This window comes from Leucopleurus acutus (genome assembly GCF_964270905.1).
Source record: "Leucopleurus acutus genome assembly, chromosome: 19".
In the NCBI taxonomy this organism is placed as follows: Eukaryota; Metazoa; Chordata; class Mammalia; order Artiodactyla; family Delphinidae; genus Leucopleurus; species Leucopleurus acutus.
In genome coordinates, this window is record NC_139161.1 from 48,546,669 (window position 1) to 48,569,325 (window position 22,657).

General features: G+C 59.8%; 1 protein-coding gene across 2 annotated transcripts; it reads right to left on the minus strand.

Annotated features, from left to right (window-relative positions):
• Positions 1-630: 630 nt before the first annotated feature.
• CLUH (clustered mitochondria homolog) lies at positions 631-22,397 on the minus strand. Of its 2 annotated transcripts, none has more exons than XM_082861075.1 (26): positions 22,193-22,397; positions 14,699-14,901; positions 13,693-13,864; positions 12,547-12,690; positions 12,223-12,347; positions 11,990-12,144; positions 11,783-11,908; positions 11,345-11,492; positions 11,078-11,170; positions 9,220-9,914; positions 8,258-8,481; positions 8,048-8,149; positions 7,828-7,928; positions 6,243-6,395; positions 6,092-6,154; positions 5,765-6,009; positions 5,460-5,544; positions 5,187-5,340; positions 4,951-5,090; positions 4,011-4,091; positions 3,806-3,931; positions 3,603-3,724; positions 3,230-3,323; positions 3,019-3,153; positions 2,864-2,937; positions 631-2,072 (listed from the first exon to the last, which is right to left on the minus strand). In XM_082861075.1, exons 1-26 carry the CDS (start codon positions 22,290-22,292, stop codon positions 1,886-1,888), a joined length of 4,047 nt encoding a protein of 1,348 aa, XP_082717201.1. In that variant the 5' UTR covers positions 22,293-22,397; the 3' UTR covers positions 631-1,885. The 2 variants fall into 2 exon arrangements, with proteins under 2 accessions (XP_082717201.1, XP_082717200.1); XM_082861074.1 differs by having other exon boundaries at positions 8,048-8,152.
• Between the last annotated feature and the right edge of the window lie 260 nt (positions 22,398-22,657).

Genomic DNA, 22,657 nt, shown 5'->3' on the forward strand with positions numbered 1-22,657 from the left:
CTACGCATGAGGCTGAGGGCCCGCCTGCTGTAGACACTTCTCTTGAGACAGGCCTCCTGCCCACAACCCTCCCATCTCACAGGCCCAGCCTCTCAAGCCCACGTAGGTGGGCTCCACTTCCCCCCGTTCATTAGATCTCCACGAGGGCCCACCTAGGATGGCAAACTTTAGACACCCCCCATTCTAGCACTCCTAGTTTTCTGAGGGGCGCCGCCCAGTCCTCCTGACAAGCAAAGGGACAAGGGCGGATGCCCAGTTAGGTCTTCAACGGCCTACCAGGGCCAGCACGCCCAGGCCTGGGCCCTCACCTTGCAGCACCCTTCACCCCAGCCGGAACCACAGGGCCCTGTATAGGAGCGATTCTCAGCCTTTTCTTCTGTGGCCAACAACAGGTGATGTTCATCTGTGTGCCACTCCCATGGGTCTCCTGATGGGCAGACTGGTAAGCCCTAGGTGGGTGCCTGCAGCTCTACCCCCTTTCCTCCCACTTAAATGACATTATAAGGATAGCTTTGAGTGTGACCTAATTTTACACATTCATGTGCCTTAAACTCTTTTACTAGTACCACTTCTGGAAACAGCTCTCACAACCAAACAAGACTGGTACAGAACACACAGGAGAGGCCGGGACAGCAGGTTTCAAAAACTCACTTTATTCCAATGTGAAATGAAGACTGATGGTTTAAAAACAAGAAAAAGTTCTTGATCAGCTGTGGGGATGCCTCGCTTGCTAGCTCGCACCCACTCCCTTTGAAACCAGGCGTTGGGACAGGCCATACCCGGCCGCGGCTCCGTGCAGAGCCACCAGGCGGAGGCCCCAGCCGCAGGACCGCGCCCTCCAGCTCCCAAGGGTGGCCGTCTCCGCCCACCTGCTAGGGCTCTGACAGCAGGCCCAGAGAAGCGGCACGGGCAGCCCCCTCCCTTCCACTCCCAGAGCTCCTCTCTGTAGGAGGTGCCTGTGTGTCCTAGGACCAGGTAGGGAGCTAAGCTCCACAAACAAGGGACAGTCACTCCTGTATCTGTGACGTCTCCCCCGGGATCCATGATTCAGTCCGGGTCCCCCCCCACCCCCCTGTGCGTTAGGCAGCTGAGGTTGTTCAACAGGGAGAAGGATACATTCAGACTATACCCCAAGGTTAGCCCCAGCTGGGGTGCGGGGAGTGGGAAGGCAGCACCTCCTGCTGGGGCCCAAGGGCCGACAAGCCGGGGCTGGGCACAGGGGTGTCTGGGGAACCACCGATGCCCAACCCTTTCCCGGCCCACCGGTGGTTAGTAAAGCTGCTGCGGCCCTCACCCCGCCATAAAGTGCTCCCCAGCCGTCCAGCCCTGCCACAGAGCTCTGGCTCCCCAACCCAGGACACAGGAAAGCTCCCCTCTTTTCGGCTTCAAACCTGGACTTTCAGCCAGGTCGGGCCCGGGGTAGTGGCAGCAAAAGCAGCAGCCATGTCAAACATACGAATGACCTGAGAAATCTCCCCTGACGTCACCCACCCACTCGGAGCTGGCCCGGGGCTATGCGCAAGTCAGGAAGGGCGCAGCGGGACACTCACGGGCACAGACACACTCGCGCACACCTGCTTGAGGAGGGGGGCCCGAGGGGGCACCTGTCCGCCAGCTGGGAACTGATGCCCACGCGCTCCATTCACGTTGTCTCCGATTAGGCCTCTGCGTCGTATACTCTTCGAACCAGTGCAAGAACATCTTTCAGAGGGTCAGGCAGGCCAGGCCACGGTCCCAGGAGGATGCTGGGGGCAGGGTGGGATTGGAAGCGTGGAGGAGGAGGACTTGCTGCCTCTCCTGATGTGCAGGGCACGCCCCCTTCTCCTGGAGTCTGGATCGCTGGGTAACGGGGCAGCTGGCCGACTGTCTGTCTGTGTCTCCCTTCCTACCCCTGCAAGCTCAGGGAAGGAGGGTCCTTGGCAGCTGGGGGCTGGGAGGCCGCATCCTCTGAGGCCCCTGCTGGCTCTGGCTCAGTAGCCATGGGCTCCTCAGCCTTATCCCTGTTCCCGCTGGCCTCCTGGAGCTGGTGCCGCCGCGCCACCTCGGCTTTCAGATTCTCCAAGTCTTTTTGGCTGAGTAGAAGGACGGGGCGAAGGGTGGGTTGATCAGAGTGGGCCTGGGCCCTCCGTCCCCTTACTGGCTCTGCTTAAACTTAGAACAAGATCAGGCTCTGTGCTCTCTGCAGCGAGACACACGTGTGGAACAAGTGCTTCCCTCCCGCAAACAGAAAGGCCCCCGAGTGCTGAAAAAGTACGAACTGCACACACTTGACAGCCTCCAGTTAAGGCCTGGCTCCTACCCAGCCTTCACGCCCAGTTCAAACCCACTGCACCCCGGCCGCTCCTATAGCTGATTGCACCCAAAAAAACAGGTGTAGAGTGCAACACAGAGCAGATACGCTGTAAACGCCGTAACACTGAGCTGACCAAACCCATGCCGCACACAGGTGGGAGGGAGACGGCGCGAGGGGCTTTCGAAGACGGCACTGTTTGTAAGAGCCGCACAGGGACCTTCAGGGCCTGGCTCTAAGGCACATCGCTACACTGACAGAGCAGGAGTCCAGAGAAGGAATGACACTGCTCTTTACACACTGACACGAAACGATCGCCAAGATAGATTAAGTGCAGGAGAAAAATACCTAAGTGCATGGCTCGCTACAATTTAGCACCTTGGGGAAAAAAGGGGGAAAAACGGTTACAAATCTGTGTCTGCCCAATTATGCAGAGTATTTCTGGAAGGATTCACAAGGAACTCCTTGCCACTGGCTATACTTTTCAATTTTGAGCCATGTCAATGTATCATTTATTTAAAAAACCAAGAAAAAAAATAAGGCCAACTTCTAAGCGGGGGTGGGGCGCCTCACCTGAGAGGAATGAAGAGGATGCCGTTGATGACGTTCAGCTGTTCCAAGACGCTGGCCATGCTGGGGGCTGTGAACTGAGGGGCAGGGAGGATGAGCCACTGCCTGAGCGCCGGGAGGCCGGGGTGCGGCCCACCCAGCCCCGCTCGGGGACCCACCTTGAGGGGCGGGATGTTGGCGCTGGAGCCGTTGCGGTAGATCTCGTTCATGGTGCGCTGCAGGGCCACGGCCTGCTGGGTCAGGCACTTGAGGTACTCGGAGCTCTCCTTGGTCTTCTCGTGGTCCTCGCCCAGCTGCCGGGGGCGGGAAATATCAGTGCTGCCCGCAGCCCCGCCCCTCCCTGCCCCTCCCCGCCCCGCTGTGGCCCACCTGCGTCTTGTAGATGGTGTAGCCTTCCTTCTCATGCTGCAGGGCTGACCGGAACTCGGCTTTGCTCTCATAGACCCGGGCGACCAGGTGGTGGCTGCAGGCAGGCACGGCGCAGGGGGAGGCGAGGGAGGGACGTGAATGGGCCGGTGGAGACGGATGGGTGGTGTGCAGGCTACCCCAGAACCCACTCTGGGAACTTTCCAAGGGGGAAGGCAAGTCCAGAACTCAGAGAAGAGATGCAAGTTGAGAGACATTTCCTCAGGAGTCAGATGGAGGACAGAGTGCTGGATCCCGTGCCCGCCCTCAATGCAAGCGCCTCCCGGGCACCCTGTGGCCTGGGGCCTTCCTGTCCCCTAACCCAGCACAGCCTCACCTGAGGGCCACCTTGAGGGACTTGGGCCCATGGTACTTGGTGCTGACGGCCAGCGCATTCTCCAGGAAGCGCAGCGATAGGTCACACTCCATCACTCCGTGCAGCACCAGCCCGATGTTGTTCTGGGGGCAGTCGGGAGGGCCCCGGTCAGCTCCCACTCCCCGGGCTCGAGGCTAGTCCCGCTGCCCCTCCCCAGTACTCACGTCCAGCAGGGCCATCTCAGGGTGGTCCTCCCCGAACACGAGCAGCGTGAGGTAGCGGGCGCGGTACAGCAGGCTCAGGGCCGTGGACAGCTGGCTGCTGGCGAAGCAGTACAGGGCCAGGTGCATCTGCGGGGGCAGCGGCGTCAGGCCGGGGCAGCCACGGGTCCCACCCACCCTGCGGGCCGTGCCGCCGGCGGCTACTCACATATTCCTGGATGGTGTTGGGGTGCTCGATGCCCATCACTCGCTCGCTCATCAGCACAGCCTTCTGTTGGTTGCTGAGGGCCTGGGGAGGTGGGGGGCTGTCACTCCCGGGTGGTACCACCCCACACCCAGTCTGCCTGGCCCACGAGCCTCCACAGCAGCTCGGCCTCTTCACCTTCGGCTGCAATTTCTATTTTTACTTTGCACAAAGGCAGCAGAAGAGTGGTCAAAATCCAGCTGCCGTGACCATGGAAGTTGACAGCCCGCTCTGAGGCCGGTTCACATTTTAAAACACTTGTCTTAATCTATGCCAACACATGCATACAAATCTAAAATTGTGCTAAAAATAAAGTATTCGTAATAAGAAAAGGCAGACAGGCGAAAGAAAACAAGAGTCCTATGGCTGGAGGCGGGAGTGGGGCACCTACAGTGCACCTAGCTTAGGAAACAGCCTCTCAAGCCCCGGGGCCAGCAAGGCAGGTGAACGCCACAGGCCCCAGGATGGTACAGGCCAACAGCACAGACCCCAAGCAGCTTCCCTGGCGCTTACAGGGCTCTAGGTACTGAGTCAGAATTTACCCTTCCCTCATCCCTGTGAAGGGAGGCCCTGCCATCACACCCACTTTGTCCACGGGCACGGCAGCTCTCCCCAGGATACAGCTCTTAAGTGGAGGGAGCTGGGGGGGACAGGGGAGGCAGGCCGCCGTACAGGCAGAACCAGCACCTCCCCGGGTCTCCACCTGCTCCTCCTGGGGGGGCCCAGAGGTCATCCCGGGCCCCTGGGGTGACAGGGGCTCCAGTCCCACCTGCCGGGACTCCTGCTTCCTGCTGCCGCGGGGGTGAGAACGCAGCCCCAGCTCCCCCATGCCCCCCTCCGCCCCGCTGGTGCCAGACCAGGCCCTGGGCCCCTGCTGAAGGCCCAGAGGGTACGCGTGGCCCACCTCAGCGTAGTCGCCCATGATGTAGTGGAGGCGGGCGAGGAGGCGCAGGCAGGCACAGATCTCCACGTGCATGGCTCCGTACACGTTGTTGAACAGGTTCAGGGCCTCGTTGATGAGCTCGCAGCCCTCCTTCAGGAAGCCTGCAGGGCACCCCGGGGGCGGAAGGTCAGGGCCGGCCGGAGGGAAGTGGGCGCCCCCCCCCGCAACCCTGCCCCGCGGCTGCACCTGGCACGCACCCTGCTGTACTTTGGCCTGCCCGCTCTGGAAGAAGTGAAAGGCGTCTGAAGCCTTCGGGTTGACGTGTTTGACCACAGGGAAGATGTTGAGCACGTCCTCCTCCGTGAACGCGGGCTTGTGGCGGCTGTCGAAGCTGTACTCCTTCAGCAGGATCTGGGGACCCAGCCCGGCACCCACAGGCAGCCTCAGCCCGGGCTCAAACGGCCGGCACCGCCCCGCCCAGTTCCCCCCGTGGCCCCGGGAGCCCTGTAGGACGCTCTGAGCCAGCCCACCTGGATTCCGGTTTTCAGGGAGATCTCCCGCAGCAGCGTGATCTTCTGCAGCCCGTAGGTCTCCACGGCCTGGTCCACGGTCTCACTGGGGAGGAGCGGCGGGTGGGCCCAGGCAGCCCAGCACCCCTCTGCCCCCTTCTCCACAGCTGCCCCTCCACCCGAGCCCCCTCCCAGCTCCCCTCCCCACTTCCCCAAGCAAGCAGCCCTCCATAGCTCCCTGCTTTCTCCTCCCCGTTCCACTGCCAACGACCACGGAGGACCCGGACGCTGCCCGGGAGCCCAGCGCCCCTGCACCCATCACGTACCACTCGAGGCTGAAGTCAAAGTAGTTCTTGGTCTCCTGGCAGATGTTCTTCCAAAGCTCCTGGGGGGTCATGACAGCCCAGGCTGTGTTGTCTGCTGCCCCTGGCGGCCGGTTTCTCCTCCTCCTGTTCCTCTTCTTGGAGACGAGCTCGTCGGCGGGCAGGTGGGCCACGGGGTTGGGGTAGGAGCTCAGGAAGCAGTTCAGGAAGTGGCTGATGGCAGCCGAGAGCCCCGAGAGCTCGACCCCCTGCAAGGGAGGTTGGACCAGGGTCACCACCCGGGCTCCCCCCGACATCCCCCTGGCCCAGGCCGGGGAGGGAGCGCAGTACCTGTAAGTACGTCTTGAAGATGTGCTTGGCAGAGCGGGTGACGAGCTCTCCGATGCCGATCTTCTGCAAGGGTGCAGAGAGGGGAGTCCTGGTCAGGCCCCGGCCTCCATCCCAGCCCCGCCATCCCACAGCCGCCCTGGGCACCACTCACGTAGATGTGGTCCAGCTGGTCCCGGGCTGGGCTCCGGACTACCAGGTCCAGCACCTTGCCCAGGTAGCGCATGTTGATGCCGCGCTGACGCATCACCTCGGCCAGCGTGGCCCCATCCATGGGCAGCACCGCGTGGTCTGCGAAGTCCTTCACCTGCGGGCTGCAGCACGTCAGGCCCCCCCAGCCCAGGGCCTCCGCTTCCTCCCGCCCTGGGTCTTCCCAAGGGAGCTCACGCTATCCCGAGGCCCTGAGGGAAGGAGGGGACTGAGACCCCAGCTCCCAATCGGGAAGAGGGAAGGAGACAAAGCGGAAGCAAGGATGTGAGATCTTGTCCCCAGCCTTCTGCACAGGCCACCATCACCCCTGCGACTGCTGGGCCCACATGGCGGGGAATCAGGGACGAGGGAGCCGCACAGGCTCTCCTGTGATTGCAGAGGAAGAAGCAGGGCCACAGCTTCATCCCGCGGTTGTGCTGCGCCTCGCAGGGGCCTGGGGCAGCCAGCACGGCAGGCTCAGCTCAAAGATTGGGGGACACAGCAATCCCACCACTGGACATATACCATGAGAAAACCGTAATTCAAAAAAAGTCATGTACCACAATGTTCACTGCAGCTCAATTTACAATCGCCAGGACATGGAAGCAACCTAAGTGTCCATCAACCGATGAATGAATAAAGAAGATGTGGCACATATATACAATGGAATATTACTCAGCCATAAAAAGAAACAAAATTGAGTTATTTGTAGTGAGGTGGATGGACCTAGAGTCTGTCATACAGAGTGAAGTAAGTCAGAAAGAGAAAAACAAATACCGTATGCTAACACATATATATGGAATTGAAAAAAAAAATGGTTCTGAAGAACCTAGGGGCAGGACAGGAATAAAGACGCAGATGTACAGAATGGACTTGAGGACACAGGGAGGGGGAAGGGTAAGCTGGGACGAAGTGAGAGAGTGGCATGGACATATATACACTACCAAATGTAAAACAGATAGCTAGTGGGAAGCAGCCGCATAGCACAGGGAAATCAGCTCGGTGCTTTGTGACCACCTAGAGAGGTGGGATAGGGAGGGTGGGAGGGAGGAGATATGGGGATATATGTATACATATAGCTGATTCACTTTGTTATAAAGCAAAAACTAACACACCATTGTAAAGCAATTATACTCCAATAAAGATGTTAAAAAAAAAAAGACCGGGGGACAGCATGGCACCTAAGCTCAGGGCTGCCTTAGGGGGAGCAGGCACCGTGTATATACACAGGGCCTATGTACAAGGCTTGTGGGGGTGAAGATGCCCCCAGCCCCTCTATCAGCCATCCCATCACACAGGGGCTCAGAGGGCCAGACCCCAGCTGCCAGCCTACAGGGGAGGGCACGCAGAGCAGAACCTGATGCCTCCCTTGACCCCTATGTGTCAGCAGCCCCATTCTGGGGAGAACTCCACCCTGCCTGCCCTGCAGGTCAGCAGGCCTAAGTCACTCCCGCAAAGGTTCCACAAGCTTCCAGAGTCGGAGATGGATGAGGCCCCAGGGCCTGTAACAGCACCCTCTGGGCAGTCCCTCGTCCCACCCGTGCCCTCACCAAGCCGGGGATCTGGCAGGAGAGCAGGAAGGCAGCAGCATCTTTTAGCAGCTGCTTCTGGTCCCGAACTTCCTCCTGGCAAGACTCCGGGAAGCGAACCCCTGGGGGAGGGAGGGCAGAGGCATGAGCCAGGCAGAAGAGAGGCAGGTGGCCAGACAGACGGCAGCCCTCAGGTGGGCGAACAAGCCCACCAGCGCTGGGGCCCTAGAGGACCATTCACCTGGCGAGAAGATGTCGGGGTTGAAGCGGACGTCAAAGGCCGTGCTGCTGATGGAGCCCACAGCCTTGCATGCGTTGCGGATCACCTCCCGACTGCGAGGATCTGCTGTAGAGACACTGCCCATTAGGAGGCAGCCCCACTCCCACTCCGGTGGGGCAGCAGCCGAGCCTCCCCTGTCCTGGGCTCCCCCGGCAGCCACGGCAGCCCCACCTGTCCCATCGTCCGAGGCGATGGTCTCTGCCAGCTCCTTCACCTTGGCCAGGCCACTAGCACTGCTGCCCTCCTCCTCGCTTCCCACCTCGGGTGCTGGAGGGTCTTCAGGCTTGGACTCCGAGGATGCGGGGTCGCCGTTTTCCAGTGACGGGGGCATCTCCATCTTGCTGGCCTTCTGCTGCATCAGCTGTAGGGCTGCCAGCTTCATGAAGAGGAGGTACCTAGAGCACAGTGGACGGGGCAGAGCAGGGAATGGAGGAGGGGTATGTAGAAGCGTAACTGCTCTGGCGGCTTCCTGCTGGCTTCGGGGGACCTGAGCCAGGCCCTGGCTCCTGCCCTGCTGGGGCTGAGGGATGTTGGGGCTGGACACCCTGCCGGCCTGGGGACACATCCCGTCCAGTGTGCAAGCGTCCACACACGTGTGCGTGTGCCAGTCCAGCACTACTACCAGGTGGCGGCAGCAGGTCACAGCAATAATGGGTATCTTCCCAGACAGGAAGAGGACAGCTGGTGTGTGGGGGGCTCACACGCAGCCCAGGGCTCTTGAGAGCGCCAGGAAACCCCCTGGCATTCTGACAGGGAGATTATTCTGGGGCATTTGACGGGCTGACCCCTAAGCACGAAACGGCAGCAGCAGGGACCCCGCCCCCGCCCCTCCTCCAGGGCCCTGGCACTGGGAGGTTCAAAGACACCTAAGCAGGTTTCTATGTGCTGCCTGAGGGAACAGCCCCGCTTCCGGCAGCTGAAAGCTGCTGGTCTAGCCACTTGCTAGTTTCTGACCCACATAAGGCTCTTGGATGTCCGTGCTGGGGAGCCTGATGCCGCGGTGGGTGGCGCTGGGGCTGGGATGGCCAGGGCCAGAGCTAGCTCCTCTTCACTTTCCAAAACCCCCCCCTCGTCAAGGATCAGGCCCCAGGACCACCCACCAGAGGATGCAGCCGCTTGCCCTGGCTCCCCACCTGTGCTCCACGAAGGCGTCCACCAGCTCCTGGCGCAGGCAGCACAGCTTGTGGCGGTGGGCGCGGGGGAAACCGGCGCGGGTGCACTCCTCGGGCAGCACCTCGCCGGGCACGGGCAGGAAGTTGAGGTCGGGGGGGAAGGTGCGCAGCAGGTCAAGGATGTAGTGGCGACCGTCGTTGCCGATGATGCCCTTGCACTCCACGGAGGAGCAGAGCTCCACCTCTTCATCCCGGTCGTTGAGCACCCGGTGCCTCAGGATCTTGAGGGGCCGGCTCGTGCGTTCCAGCAGCTCCAGGTAACGTGGGTGCGACACCACGGTCTTGCCAAAGTCAATGGAGCCGTAGATGACGCTCTGCTCCTGGTCCCGCTCCAGGATGCCGGGGATGATGGACTGGGCCGTGACACGGTAGCCGCGGTAATCCACCACCACCGTGCCCAGCGTGTACAGCCCCTCCACGTCCACGGCATTGTATGTGCGCACGCCATTCAGGTCATTGGTGGGCGCCACATAGGCCGCCACGTCCCCCCCGAAGTCCTTGTAGTGGTCGCGGACATCGAAGCCCAAGCTGAAGAAGATGTTGTTCCAGATGAACATCTGCATCTTGGTCTCCTCACTGGGGTTGATGGCCATCACGTTGCCATCGATGACTGCCATGGCGCCCCGCGTGGCTGCCGCTGTGAAGTCGCTGTGTACCTGGGGGCCCGAGGTTGGAGGGTGAGAGAGCCGCGGGGTTCATCCCGCCTGGCCAAGCTCGCCCAGGGCTGGTGGAGGTAAGCAGGACAAAGTTTCCTCACATTTGGAAAAGGGCAAGAAACCCCAGTTTTGGACTTCCCTGGTGGTGCAGTGGTTAAGAATCCGCCTGCCAATGCAGGGGACACGGGTTCGAGCCCTGGTCTGGGAAGATCCCATATGCCGGGGAGCAACTAAGCCCGCGAGCCACAACTACTGAGCCTGCACTCTAGAGCCTGTGCACCACAACTACTGAAGCCCACGTGTCTAGAGCCCATGCTCCACAACAAGAGAAGCCACCGCAATGAGAAGCCTGTGCACCGCGACGAAGAGTAGCCCCCGCTCACCACAACCAGAGAAAAGCCCGTGCGCAGCAACGAAGACCCAACGCAGCCACAAATAAAATAAAATAAAATAAATAAATTTATTAAAAAAAAAAAGAAACCCCAGTTTTGAAAAAATGTAACACTTATAATGCGAGAGAGAGCAGAGCTTAGTGATTAAAAGGGAGAGTGAGGACTGAGGTGGGTCTGGGAATCACTAAATACGTGCCAGGTGATCTTGGCTGGATCACCTCTCAGACCTGTTTTCTCATCTATAAAACTGTGACATAAAAGTATCAGCCTTTACAAGGTGTCTGGAAGATTACAAGAGGTAATGCCTACACAGCACCTGGCACAGCCCCTGGCAAAGTGAGCACCCCGGACTTTAGATCTTATCGTCACCATTATCACCTCTAGTAAGATTATGGGAGATTTCAAATAAACTTTTTTCAAAAGCACTGCTTTTTCCTCATCTGTCTCAGGAAAAACACTAAGGATATCTCAGTAGGGCACGTGTGTCCAGCTGAGGGCTCCACGTGGGTGTGCTGGGAGGGAAGCTGTCATGGACCTTGCCACTCAGCCCATCCTGGAGGCGTGTCCCCACCAGTTCCGGCCCACAGACACTAAATCTCAGAGAGGCCAGAAGGAGGAGTTGGGGTCATCTACCAGGAGGCGGAAGGCTGGCAGAACGCCCTGGAAGATCCCTGACAGCCCACCCCAGCTTCCGTCTTGTTCACAGAAAACGAGCAGGTAGGTGGCAGGAGGGCCTGCGGCCACTGGTCAGGCCTCAGGGGCCACGGGCACCTTGAATATGGCTCTTTCTCGCAGCAGCCGCTCAGGCAGGTTCTTCCGAGGCAGCTCCCGCGTTGTCTGCAGCTCTTCATTCCAGTCCCGGGTCTACAGCAGGACAGGGAGGGAGACACCGGCTCAACCTGAGCCCCCAGCACCTGCTCGGGGCAGTCCCGTCCCCCGCCTCCCCACAGACAGCCCCCCAAGCACCCAGAACCCAGCCTGGCGCCCACCAGGGGAAGGGAGGGAAGAGCTAAGGGTGGGCCGCCAGGCTGCAGGCACCTGTCCTGGAATATGCTCCTCGTAGCCCAGCCGGGAGGTGTAGGCATCCTCTGCGCGCACACAGTCCATGGCGTGCTCCGCCTGGGGCGCTGTCCAGCTGTATACCTGGAATGGGGTGGCGATCCTCTCGAACGGGTGGCGCTGGACCCTGTGGCAGGCAGAGGGGAGATGGGGCAGCCCGCTGAGCCCAGAGCCCTGCCCCGGGCCCCTTCTCCAAGGTCCCACTGGCTCTGCCGTCTCCCCACCAAGGCCCTGTCCATGGAGAGTCCGACGGAAGCACACGGCCGCCTGTCGTAGGGCTGCTAGGCTGACTGCTGCCTAGAAGGGAGCTCTGGGGTGCGGGGGGCACAGCTTAGGGCAGGAGGGCTAGAGTTCAGGCTGTATGGTTCACCCACCCCATGGGACGTGGGATGAGGGACAGGTGGGCCAAGGTGCTACCTTTTCTTCTGCAGGGCGGCAAAGTTTTTTTTGAAGGTTGGGCTGATCTGGTTGAGCAGCTCCACCAGGGAATGGCTGAGGAAGCGGGGGCTGGCAGGCTTGGGGTTGAAGTGGTACGCTGTGGACCTGCAGGGAGACGGTGGCCACTGTGCAGGGCACCCCAAGCAGCTGCCCACGGACTCGGAACGGGCTCGCACGAGGACTTACTGGTTCAGGTAGAACCCCCGAGTGGACGCCGTGATGCTGACTTGTCGGTCCTCGGCTGTGATCACGAACAGGTACATGAGGTCCCCGTGCATCTTGCGATTCCCAGGGGGTGGGTTCCAGCCGCTCATGGTGAGCACCTTCAGGCACTGCAGGGGCTGCAGGAACGGCCAAGCATGAGTGGGCCAGGCTTCCTGGTGTGGCGATCCCCTACCCCAAAAGAGACCTGCTCCCACCTTCCAATCACGGTTCTGGGGCTGCAGAGGACACAGCGGCCGCTCCCGGCTCCCTGGAAGGATGTACTCAGGCGGGGTACAGTCGATGGGGTCCATCTCCAAGCCCTTCTTCCGCTTCCCGCTGTCTGAGGGACCCGAGGCTGGTGGTCAGCCCAGGACCACCCAGGAGCCAACTCCCTCCCCAGCTCAGGTGGCCCCGGTCTGTGTGCCTCCAGCCCCGCTTCCCTCCAGGTGGGAAGGCCGAGCCCTTGGCCCCTTCACCAGCCCCTGGACAACTTGCTCCCGGCCCGTCTGCCCAACCGCCAGCCCCAATGCCTCGTGCACCTCCCAGGTCGCCGTCAGTAAAGACACTCAGGAAGGACAAGGAATTGCAGTCAACCCCGTTGAAGGCATCAGATGGGTCCAGGCTCTTGAGCAGGTCTCGAACGTGGCGCACGTGGATACGGGCCTCTCGCACCGTGTATGGCTCTGTCGGGAGGGGGATGGGCAGGGCGTCACCAGGGCAAAAACCCACCCAGCAGAGAGAAGTCGGCCATGGCACTACCAGGGGTGGTCTTGATTTTAGTTTTAGGCTTTCACTTACAAACTCCCTTACGAACACATAAGCTGGAATTCTGCTTTCAACACATACACCTGCCTGCTGGTGGGCAGGGATCCTTGTTTGCAAAGAACCCTATGCCAAAGGGCAAAAGAAATGCCTCTGGAAGTGCACACAGAAGCCCCCTGCTCTCTGCCCACGAGTGTCTCGGGTGGGCAGCCCAGCACAGCTGCTAGGTCCCCATGGGCTCAGTCCAGTTCTCCCAGGGCAGCCCTGGCCGGGGGTGGCCTGAGGACTTACAGGACCTCAAACTGCAACACTGCTCTCCAACTCATGTTTCATGAAATTTCAATGAGGGCTCTTCTGGGGAAGGACAGAGGTCTCGTCATTAGGTAAGTCTGGGCACAGCTGGGTTACATTTCTCCCACATTTGCTCCTTGGCTGACATGCCTAGAACAGCAGTGCCACCTTTCCCCAGGTAACCTAAGTTCACGTGATTTTTTTTTTTTTTTTTAAACAAACAAACCAGACTCACTGTGCCAGCTGACCGTCCCACACTGGGCCTGACTTCCCTGCTCAAGAGCCGTGAAACCTTAGTTTCCTTAAGAGACTGAACTTTTATCTATAAAATTTGAACGGGCTGATTTCAAGCACCTGCCTGGTACTGTTTGTTTTGTTTAAAATCACGACTCTGATATTCAACCCATGAAGTTGGAGGGTGTGCTTGTGACGGCCTGCGAAGCAGACCTGTGCTCCTGTCCCGTCTTCTCCTGCCTCCACAAGTTCAAGGCTGCCCTGAGCCTCCACACGCTCATCTGTGACACAGTGACACCAAGATACCAGCGGGAGGGGTGGGGGGGGTGAGCGCCGCCTGGCCCCGCCTCCTCATGCCCCCCCCCACCCCCGGCGGGCCGCACAACTTCTGGACAAACCTTCCACCACGCGTAGCACCGAGCCCTCCTGCAGCCCCTCCACACTGCGCAGCTCTGAGAAGTGGTCCAGCATGTTGCCGTCCAGGTGCAGTGAGAAGCAGGTGCGGTGACATGTGTCTTCACGGTCCATGAGCACCTGGTGGATCTCCTGTACCATCTCCTGGGGGGACACCTGCCAGGGAGAAGGCCCTGACCAACCTGGTGAAAACATACTGCTTCCCCAGCCCAGAGCACCTGGATGCCTAAAGTCAATGCTCCAAATACTGTTTCCCCCTTTTTGGCTTTTATTTTAAATTCCAGGCCCTGCCCATACATACCATGCCCACTTGCACCTGTGTGTGTGTATGTGTGTGCAGGGTACATACACACATGTGCAGGACAGAGCCCTGCCCTGTTACCCGCAAGCTTAAACTATTCCTGCAGACCAAGAGCAGGCCCTGAGTAGAGCAGCAGGAGGTGTAAAAACAAGGAAGAGAAAAGAGTCATCTTGCCTCCTCCTTTGCCCAGTGCCAAGGTCCCCAGGGCAAATGGCTTCCCCCTTCAGGAAGCTGTGCTCTGGGGCTGAAGCCTGTGGCCCCAGAAGACACAAGAGGGCCTCACCTGGTTCCCCAAAGAGTAACAGTTTACAAGACCTCTGGGTCGGCTCTGCTCTTAAAGACCACCCACTACCACTCTCCTCTCAGACAGATGGTAAAACTCCAGCCAGAGAATTGACCTACCTGAGGGTGGGGAGCCCTGGGACCCCAACACTACCCAGCCACTACCATACCGATCCCCAGACAGGGCTGGCAGTCCCAGCTGGGATCTGTCCCCTTGCATTGAGGCAACGGCCTGAACCTGGACTCCCATGTCCACCACGTTAGCTGAGTGACCTTGGAAGGCACAGGACCCTCGGTTTCCTGCCTCAACACGGGGCCAGACCGGGCAAGGGCAAAGCTTGGCTTCGCACCCTCATGCTCCCCAACAGGCGCAGGCCCTGGCCCCCAGTACCCCTCTATCATCTCACCTGGAGGGAGAAGGGCTCGATTCCAGGAGCCAGGATCTTCACAGAAAAGCCCGTGTCCTGAATGACAATGACTTCCTGTCCAGTGGTCTCCTCTCCCGGCTCAGCCTCATCCAGTCCATTTTCCCGGGGCGGTTCGGCAGCCCCCTCTTCCTTTTTCAGGCTCTCCGGGCAGTCCCCGTTCAACAGCATGACTGATGGCAGCTCTGCGGGGGAAAAGAAAGGAGCTGAGTCAGACGGGCCTCGCTGGCGAGGTCTGCCTCACCTACCAGGGTGGACACAGCCCTACAGAATGGCGTCTGCCTGTCCTCCCAAGACTCGGCCCTGCGCCAGACTCCGGTCCCACCGCACCCCAGGGCACGCCTGCAGGCTACTGCCCGCTCGCTCGCCTCCACACCCTGGGCCCTCGCTTCCTATCTGCTTCTCGGGCCCCCAGTCTGGCAGCCGTGTGAATAGGCCACCCAGACCACTCTCCCCAGAGCCACCAATGCCACCCTAAGGGCCAAACCTGAGGGTCTGCTCTGGCCTTAGGCAACTAGCTGCTTGGCTCCCCTCCCCCACCGCTCACTTCCTCCTCTTCCCTGATGGACTCTGCTGCTCTTTTTCTTCTCTCTCCAGCTTGCCCTCCTCCTGGCAGTCCAGCTGTGGGTGTCCCGGGCCCCAGCCTCTCCTCATTCCCACCTCACCCTTGCCCGTGACTGCAAATGCCCTCCCGTCTCCCAGCTCACGTGACCAATCCAGGCCTCGCTCCAGTTTTTCAACATGTGGCCATCCCTTAGGCCTCACCAGACTCATCTTGTCAGCACGGAATTTATCTTCCTCCACAAACCAGCCCCTGCTCTGCGAATGCTCGCCCCCCTCATCCCTATCTAGTCACCCAACCTAATCTCCAAACTGGTCACAGGACTGCTGCAGGCCATTTCCCCTATTTCAAGAATTCCGCTTGCTGTACACCTGAAATTAACATAACGTTGTAAATCAACTGTACTTCAATTAAAAAAAAATTAGAACATGCACTAGTCCTAATTATGTGTGTATATGTACATTTATATCTATTCCAGTAGAAAGACTGAAAGACTCAGAATTCAGTGGCTTTCCTTAAATAACAGGATTAAGAGTGATATAATCCTTTCCTTATAAAGTCTGTACTTTCCAGGTGTTTACAAGAAGCTTGTATTATTGTATGACACAACTGTTAAACCAGTGTTTATTTCAGGGTACGATTTAGAAAAAAAGGTATCAGGAGCTTTTTGAGAAAACTAGGGCATTGAAACTGTAGCGAGCAAATTCTTATACCAACTTTTGTGAACTGTTCATGTTTTATATCCGAAGTCTACAAGTGATCTTCATTTCCATGGTGTGACCATATCCTTAGATGAGTAGCTAAGGGTGATCCAAAGACAACACTTGTGCTTCTACAAACGAAATTCTGGTAAATACAGATAACTCCTTTTTTAAATAAAGTGCTTTTTAAGTTGTTATTAAAGGTGACCATAGTAAAAAAGATAAAATATTTCAATTAATGGTAAATCTGCATAATTAATGGTTAATAGGAATAAGTGAAAATCCATAGAATCAAATAAATATAGCTCTTTTTCCTCTTCCGAAAAAAAAAAAAAAAAGGTACCACTCAGAACCTTCTAATACTCTCCAATGCTCTACCGCTCACAGGAACCGAACATCTTAGGCCTAAAGTCCACCTCAGCCCCTGCCAGTTCTCCCCATCAAGGTGCAGCGACACCAAACTACTCGGAAGCCTAAGAACAAGCCACACATTTTCCCTCCTACCTGCGCTTTTGTTTATGCTGCCCCCCATATGCCATTCCATCAGGCAGACTCCTACTCATCCGTCAAGGCCTAGGTGAAATAAACTCTCTTCTCTGAAGCCTGACCAATGACCCCTGGCAGCAGTGTCGTGCTGCACTCGGGGGGCTGTTCACACCAGCAGCTCTATCCTCCTCCTCCTGTCTTGCCCGCACTCAACAGAAAGGCACTGAGTTAATGAATTAATTACTGCAAAAGCCCCGCACTCGTGACCAGCAACCGACACACATGTTGTGGGGAGAAGGAGCAGGTGACAAAAGCTCCCATTTCTCCGCAGGCACTAAGGGGAACAGCGGAGAGCCCTTCCCGCCCTGCCCCGCTGGGGGAGAGGAGGATGTCCTCGCAGAAACCCTCCAGCGAAACACAGGCCTGCCTGGAGCCCCACTGGCCCACGGGGCTTTCCGGCCCAGGGCCTGCCTGGCAGCCAGACTGGCCCCTTGCTTATCTGGGAGCTCCAGACAGGTCAGCTCAGCCAGCTCTGCTCTGGACCCCAACCCATCCAGACTCCACCTCCTCTTCCCTACCCAGCTGTGAGGGGGGGGGACGGGGTGCACCTCCCCAGAGCTGTGTGGGCTCTACCCAGACCTACCAGAAACATGGAGCAGGGGCCTCGGGAAATGTATAAAAGTCCAGATAAGCCTGACACACAAGGCACACGGGGGGACTGGGAACGGGACGTGGAGAGAAGCCACTCCCTCTTCCCGCGTCCCCTCAACTGAGTGATAAACAGAACGGCCAGGAGCTCGGATACGGTCCCCTCCTCCTTCCCCCAAATAAGGATGTCTGAGGCCCAGAAGTTCAGTGCCTTGCCCAGGGTCAAGAGTGGACCCTAGATTCCCCCCTGGAGAGCCCCTCTACCATATGGCTGCCCTGCCCTCAGTCCTGGCCCACGGCGGGCCTTCAGCAGCTGTCGCCACCTCCGTCCCCAGCACACCGCTCCTAACCTGAAGGTAAACTCCCAACAACTACAAGGACGCACAAGGACCTCTCCTTCAAGTGAGCCCACAGTCCTAGGCGGGGCAACCCCAAGCCCCTGGACACTGAGCAGCCGGCCCCAAAGGGAGAACCTGGCTGACTCTGTGACACGGCAGACAGGGACAGGAGGGTGGGAGAAGGGTGGTGGTTGGTCAGTTTTCAAAATGTAGCAAGAGGGGTGACAGCTATGAGGCGGCCTTCCCCCAGTTGAGGCCTTGAGAAAGGCTTTGCTGGTTGACCAGCCCTCAGGATGAGGGGGCCCCTGCCCAATACAGAACAGCAGCTTTGAGGTCTCTGAGACCCCAAAAGTGGGAAACCAGAGGCCTGGACCCAGACAGGTGGCCTGTGCTCCCTGAGTCTGGGCCAGGAGGACAGAGAGGAGGGCAAGGGTGGCCACAGCTCCCACTCCCCCCCTGGCTCAGGGAGCCTGCCCAGAAGGCACCTCTGTTGCAGGCTCCCGCCCCAGGGGGCACCCAATCTCCTATCAGATTTCAAAGGAATGTGGCTGGTTCCCAGGGGCCTCCACTCCCCTAAGGCCAGACCGCCCTGCCCCTCCTCTCTCCTGCAAAGCACCCTCAAGGTCTCCCTACAGCGGGATCAAGGCCCAGTGGCCTCCCCACCAGAGGCCAGCCACTTGGCTCCCTGTCCACACAGCCCACCTGGTGTGGTCGGCGGCTGCCCCAGCCCGCGTTCTGGAGTCACAGGACCTCCATGGCGGCGAGTCAGCCAGCCCTCCAGCTCAGGCCCGGCACTGCCTGGGTGCCTCGTCCCGGCCTCTGCCTCTACCCTTGCCGCCATGCAGCTGGCTGCCGGCTGGCTTCGGGTTTCAGCAGGGCCAGGCCTGCTGGGCGGCCCTGGGAAGGGCACAGTCCCCCGGCCTCGCATCCTGCTCAAGGTCGGCCAGAAGGACGGCCGTGGGCCCGGAGGCCCTGGTGGCTCCAGGACCCCAGGTGGAGCTGCCACCAGTGCTCAGGCCCATCTCCCTGTACCCCCAAAAAGAGGGTCCCTGCTGGTGAAGCAGTCAGCGGGGCAGGAGAACCCAGCGTCTGGGGTAGCTGGGCCCCTCAGGATCGAGGGCCCTGGGGACTGGCTGGCAGGGGTAGAGCCCAGCAAGGGGGTCCTCTCCTCGGCCCCAACCCCAGTGGGGGTGGGCAGGACCGCTTCAGCTGGCTGCCGGCAACAGCTGGCACAGACTCGGGCCCAGGCCACGAGGTGGCCGCCCCCCTGTCCACCGGCTGCACTGAGCACCCTGCCCACCTCCTGGGTCAAGAGGCTGGCTGGGGCCTCTGGCTCGTGCTGCCCCCTGCAGGTGACCTGACAGCTCTCCCCTTCCTGAGAGTCACTAGCTCTGGTGGGAACCCTAACCCCAGGCGCCCAGAGGACAACTGCACCCGTGCCCCAGGCCTCCAGCTCCACCAAGAAGCTGGCAGGCTCCGACTTCCCTCCCCAGCAGCCCCTGCGCTGCCAGGAGAAAACCAAGTCTCTCCCCTGGGGAAAACAGAGCTGGCAGCAAGAGACCAAAGGCCGCGCGGCTGTGGAGAAGGAACATGCCCAGCCTTGCCAGGGCGCCTTCCCAGGGCCTCTGACTTGTTGCCAGGGCCCAGGCGGGCCTGCTCCGGCAGCCGTACTAACCAGGGTGGGGGCGGCAGCCAGGCTCCCTCAGGCCCCCTCCAGGCAGCCCTGAAGGGCCGGCACCCAGCAGGCCCACGGCTCCCCGCACCGCCCCGCCGAGGGTTCTGGCTCGCGCACACTCCGCGGAGGGCACAAAGGGCCAGGCCCCGGCAGAGCCCCTCTTCTTCCGCCGCCCTCCCCAGACACACCCCAGCCCTGTGGAGAAGGGGGGGGCAGAGCAGCCTGGCAGTGACCCCTGCGTAACTGCTGCAACCACTCCCACCCTGGTTACCACAGAGCCAACGCTCACTCTAGGCCCAGCCCGTGGCAGGTCCCTCCATCAGCTCGACCAGCCCATCTCACTTGAGGAAACTGCGGCTCCAGAAGCTTAGTAACCAAGCTGCCCAAGGTCGCAGAGGCAACAGGCAGCCAAGCCAGGTCAAGAAAACAACCAGGTCTGTCAGACGCCCAAGCCCAGGCCTGAGCGCCAGCCCCCAGGCTGCAGCACCCACCAGGTAAACAGTACCCCCTTCCTCTACACCCCTGCTTCCTTACCCCAGGGGGTACCCCTGAGCATCTGGGCTTTAGGGAAGGAGAAAGGTGATCCTCTGCAGAATGGGAAGGGGCTGCCCAAACTGCATGGCATACACCTCCCGCCCCCCAGAATGAAGAGATAAAGCACAGCCCTGGCCTGGCCCGGGAGAACGTGGACCCAATGGGCAGCTGAAAGGAGTTAGAAAAGAAACGTAAGCCATCCCAGGTGGCCCCTGTGTGCGTTTCCCAGCCTGGCATGGCCTCACTCAGTAGACTGTGCCAGGGCCAGGCCCCGCCCTAGCCAAAACCTCACAGGGTGAGGCTCCTGCAGGAAGTTAGGCCTCAGAAGGCGTATCACCCTATCCCAGGAATCCCAGGGGCTTCAAGGGAAAGGGGTGGGGGCGGGTAGCCTAAGGAAGATCCCAAGGAGGTAGGCATCTGTTTGCCTCCTTCCCATCTCCACCCAGGCCAGAAGCGGTCTGCAGGGTCTGGGGAGAGTCCAGTGTTCCCTGAGCTGCTCTGCTCAGACCTACCCAAAAGAAGAGCTCTGGGGTCCTGTCCAGGAGCTCCCCTAAGCCCCCAAGTTCCTCTCCTGTCTGCCAGCCCCCTTCCCCTCCGCTTTGGGCCTCAGCTCCAAGGAGCCCTCGCCTAGGCAGAAGAAACTCGACACACCACCATAAACTTGAAAAACCTGCTATTCTCTTAACCCCTAAAACTAGCTTTTTTCCCAACAAGGCAACTGATCCTTGGTCCCCCCATAAAAGGCCTTGATCACCTCCTCAAGGGGACTAGTCCCCCTCAAGGGGACTTCCAGAGCTGGGTTCTGAGGTCAGAAGCCTGGGTGAGGGCCTGTTGGGGGTCTCCATTAAGGCCTCCTCCTCCTTTGAATAGATTCAGACTGGCTATAATTCAAGTCCTAGCTCTATACAAGCTTCCCAGAGGCTTAGGGAGCCAATGTTCCACCTTCCACCTGCTAGTATGCTTCCAGTTTCCCCAAAATGAACAGCTGTACCCTCCCCTGACCCAGGTTGCCCCAGACAGACCCCCTCAAAGAAATTCTCCAACACTCTCCCCTCTCCTCAGTCCCTATGTTCTCAGCATATGATCCCAGCCAACATGCCTCTCCCAGCTTCCTCTGGGACAGGCCAGGGCAGCCTTGGCAATCTGGCTGTGAGCTGGAAATCCAAATGCTGAATTGCTGTGTGACCTTGGCCAAGTCGCTTCATCTCTTCAGGTCTCTTTGCTGGAGGAGAAATCGACCTCCTCTTATCTAGCCTGCTCCACTGATTCAGAACCTCATCAGGGTGAAGCCTGGCAGGCTGGAGTCATCAGCATTTGTCATTCTGCCCAAACCTTGGCCTTCTCTAGGCAATCAGCAAAGCTGCCACAGTACCTATCCCCCACCATCAGCTAACCTGGCTGTGATCAGTTACAGGGTCAGAGAACCCACCTAACACTGTTCCCGTCCTGACTCACCCAAGCTGGGAAGGGAGATGAAGATGACAAGTCCCTTTTGAGGAGAGTTATGGGGAGTGGGAGGCACGGGGAGTTCTGCACTCCCACTGTCACCCAGGGCACAGAGGGACACAGCCCAGCCCTGGGACTCTGAGGAAGGTTTGGAGATGACAACCCAAGGGCTGGGAAGGGGCTTCCAACCTCAGGGTTGTAGTCAAAGATGTGATGGAAGAAACAGAGGAAACAGAGGAGGCCCAGGAGAGAGGCAGGCCCCACCTGAGAAAAACTGCAGCCACTCCCAAAGCCGATGCCACACAGCCCCACGGGGGAGAGCTGGGAGCTTGACTCCATGCTGATGACCTTTGCCTTAAAAACAGCAACTCTGGGCTGACCCACTTTTCGCAATAAGGCGGGTTAATGATCAAGTTCTGGCACAAACACCACCTCCTGCCAAGGAGTTTGGCTTTGCCCCCATACACAGGCAGACCCCCAGGTCTGCCCTCCAGGCCGACATCTTACAGGGCGGAGATCAGACCCTGCAGACCTGGGGTTAAAGCCTTGCCTCCGGGAACGAACCACAGAAACCCCCTCACGAAACACACACCCCAACTTGCACTCTTCCCACAGACCAAGCCTGAGAAGTCCCAAGCTGAGTCTAACTCGCAAGCCTGCAGCCCTGCAGGGAATGCTTGGGATCCTGACGCGAAGGGGGTGCTTGACGGAGCAAGTGTCAAGTGACCCCAGTCCGGAGAGTTCCCCATGCCCGGGGGCGTAGGGGGTGGGGCCGCCGCGTCCGTCCGTCTGCGGAGCCGGCACACCCCGAAACTGCATGCGCGTGCACGTCTCCCCGCGATCTGGCACGCGTGTGTTAGCCGCCGCTGCCCGCCCCGGGACCCCACGTGTGAAGCCCGGGCCGCAGGCGGGGGCGACAGTGAAGGTGACCTTCAGGGCGGGGGCGCCCGGTGGAGGGCTCGGCGAGATGCAACCCAGCCAGGCGCGGAGGGAAGGCGGCGGTCCCCGCGCAACCCCGAACCCCCCCGCCCACTCGGCCCGATTCAGCCTCCCGCCCTGCTGCCCCCCGACCCCGGCCCCGCTCACCCGTCGCGCCTGGCCGCCCCTTGCCACCGGCCTGCGAGCTGGGCTCCCGGGCGCTGTCCGCCGGGGCGGCCGCCGGCAACTCGTCTGTTTTGATGACCATGGCGGCGGGAGCGGGCGTCCGCCTCGGCTGTCCGCGCCGCCCGCCGCGCCACTAACCCAAGTGCCCTGCGCGCCGCTGCAGCTGCGGGAAGGACGGAGTCACCGGCCCACGTGGTGCGCGCTATGGCCTTTGACCCCACCGCCGCTCCCTTGCCCCGCCCTCGCGCCCGGCCCGGCCCACGAAGGCCGGCGAGGGACAAAATACGCCACGCCTCGTTCGCTGTGTACCAACGTGGTGACTTTCTTGAACGCCTTAAAGGGAACGTACCCTGGCTCTGGCTAGAGAAAGGTTTCGGGCCCCCTCGAGGGGCGGGGCTACGGAGAGGAGTCCTTGCGGTTCGTTGCCCGTCGGGCGGGCACCTTGAC

What these genes read in the sequence shown, in the direction of transcription:
- CLUH (XM_082861074.1), bottom strand. Translation starts at nt 22,292, where the DNA reads ATGGTCATCAAAACAGACGAGTTGCCGGCGGCCGCCCCGGCGGACAGC. An exon ending in CGGGGGTTCTACCTGAACCA is followed by an intron (nt 11,909 to 11,989) that starts GTAAGTCCTCGT and finishes GTCTCCCTGCAG; the next exon opens with GTCCACAGCGTACCACTTCA. An exon ending in TCTTCAAGACGTACTTACAG is followed by an intron (nt 6,010 to 6,091) that starts GTACTGCGCTCC and finishes CCTCCCTTGCAG; the next exon opens with GGGGTCGAGCTCTCGGGGCT.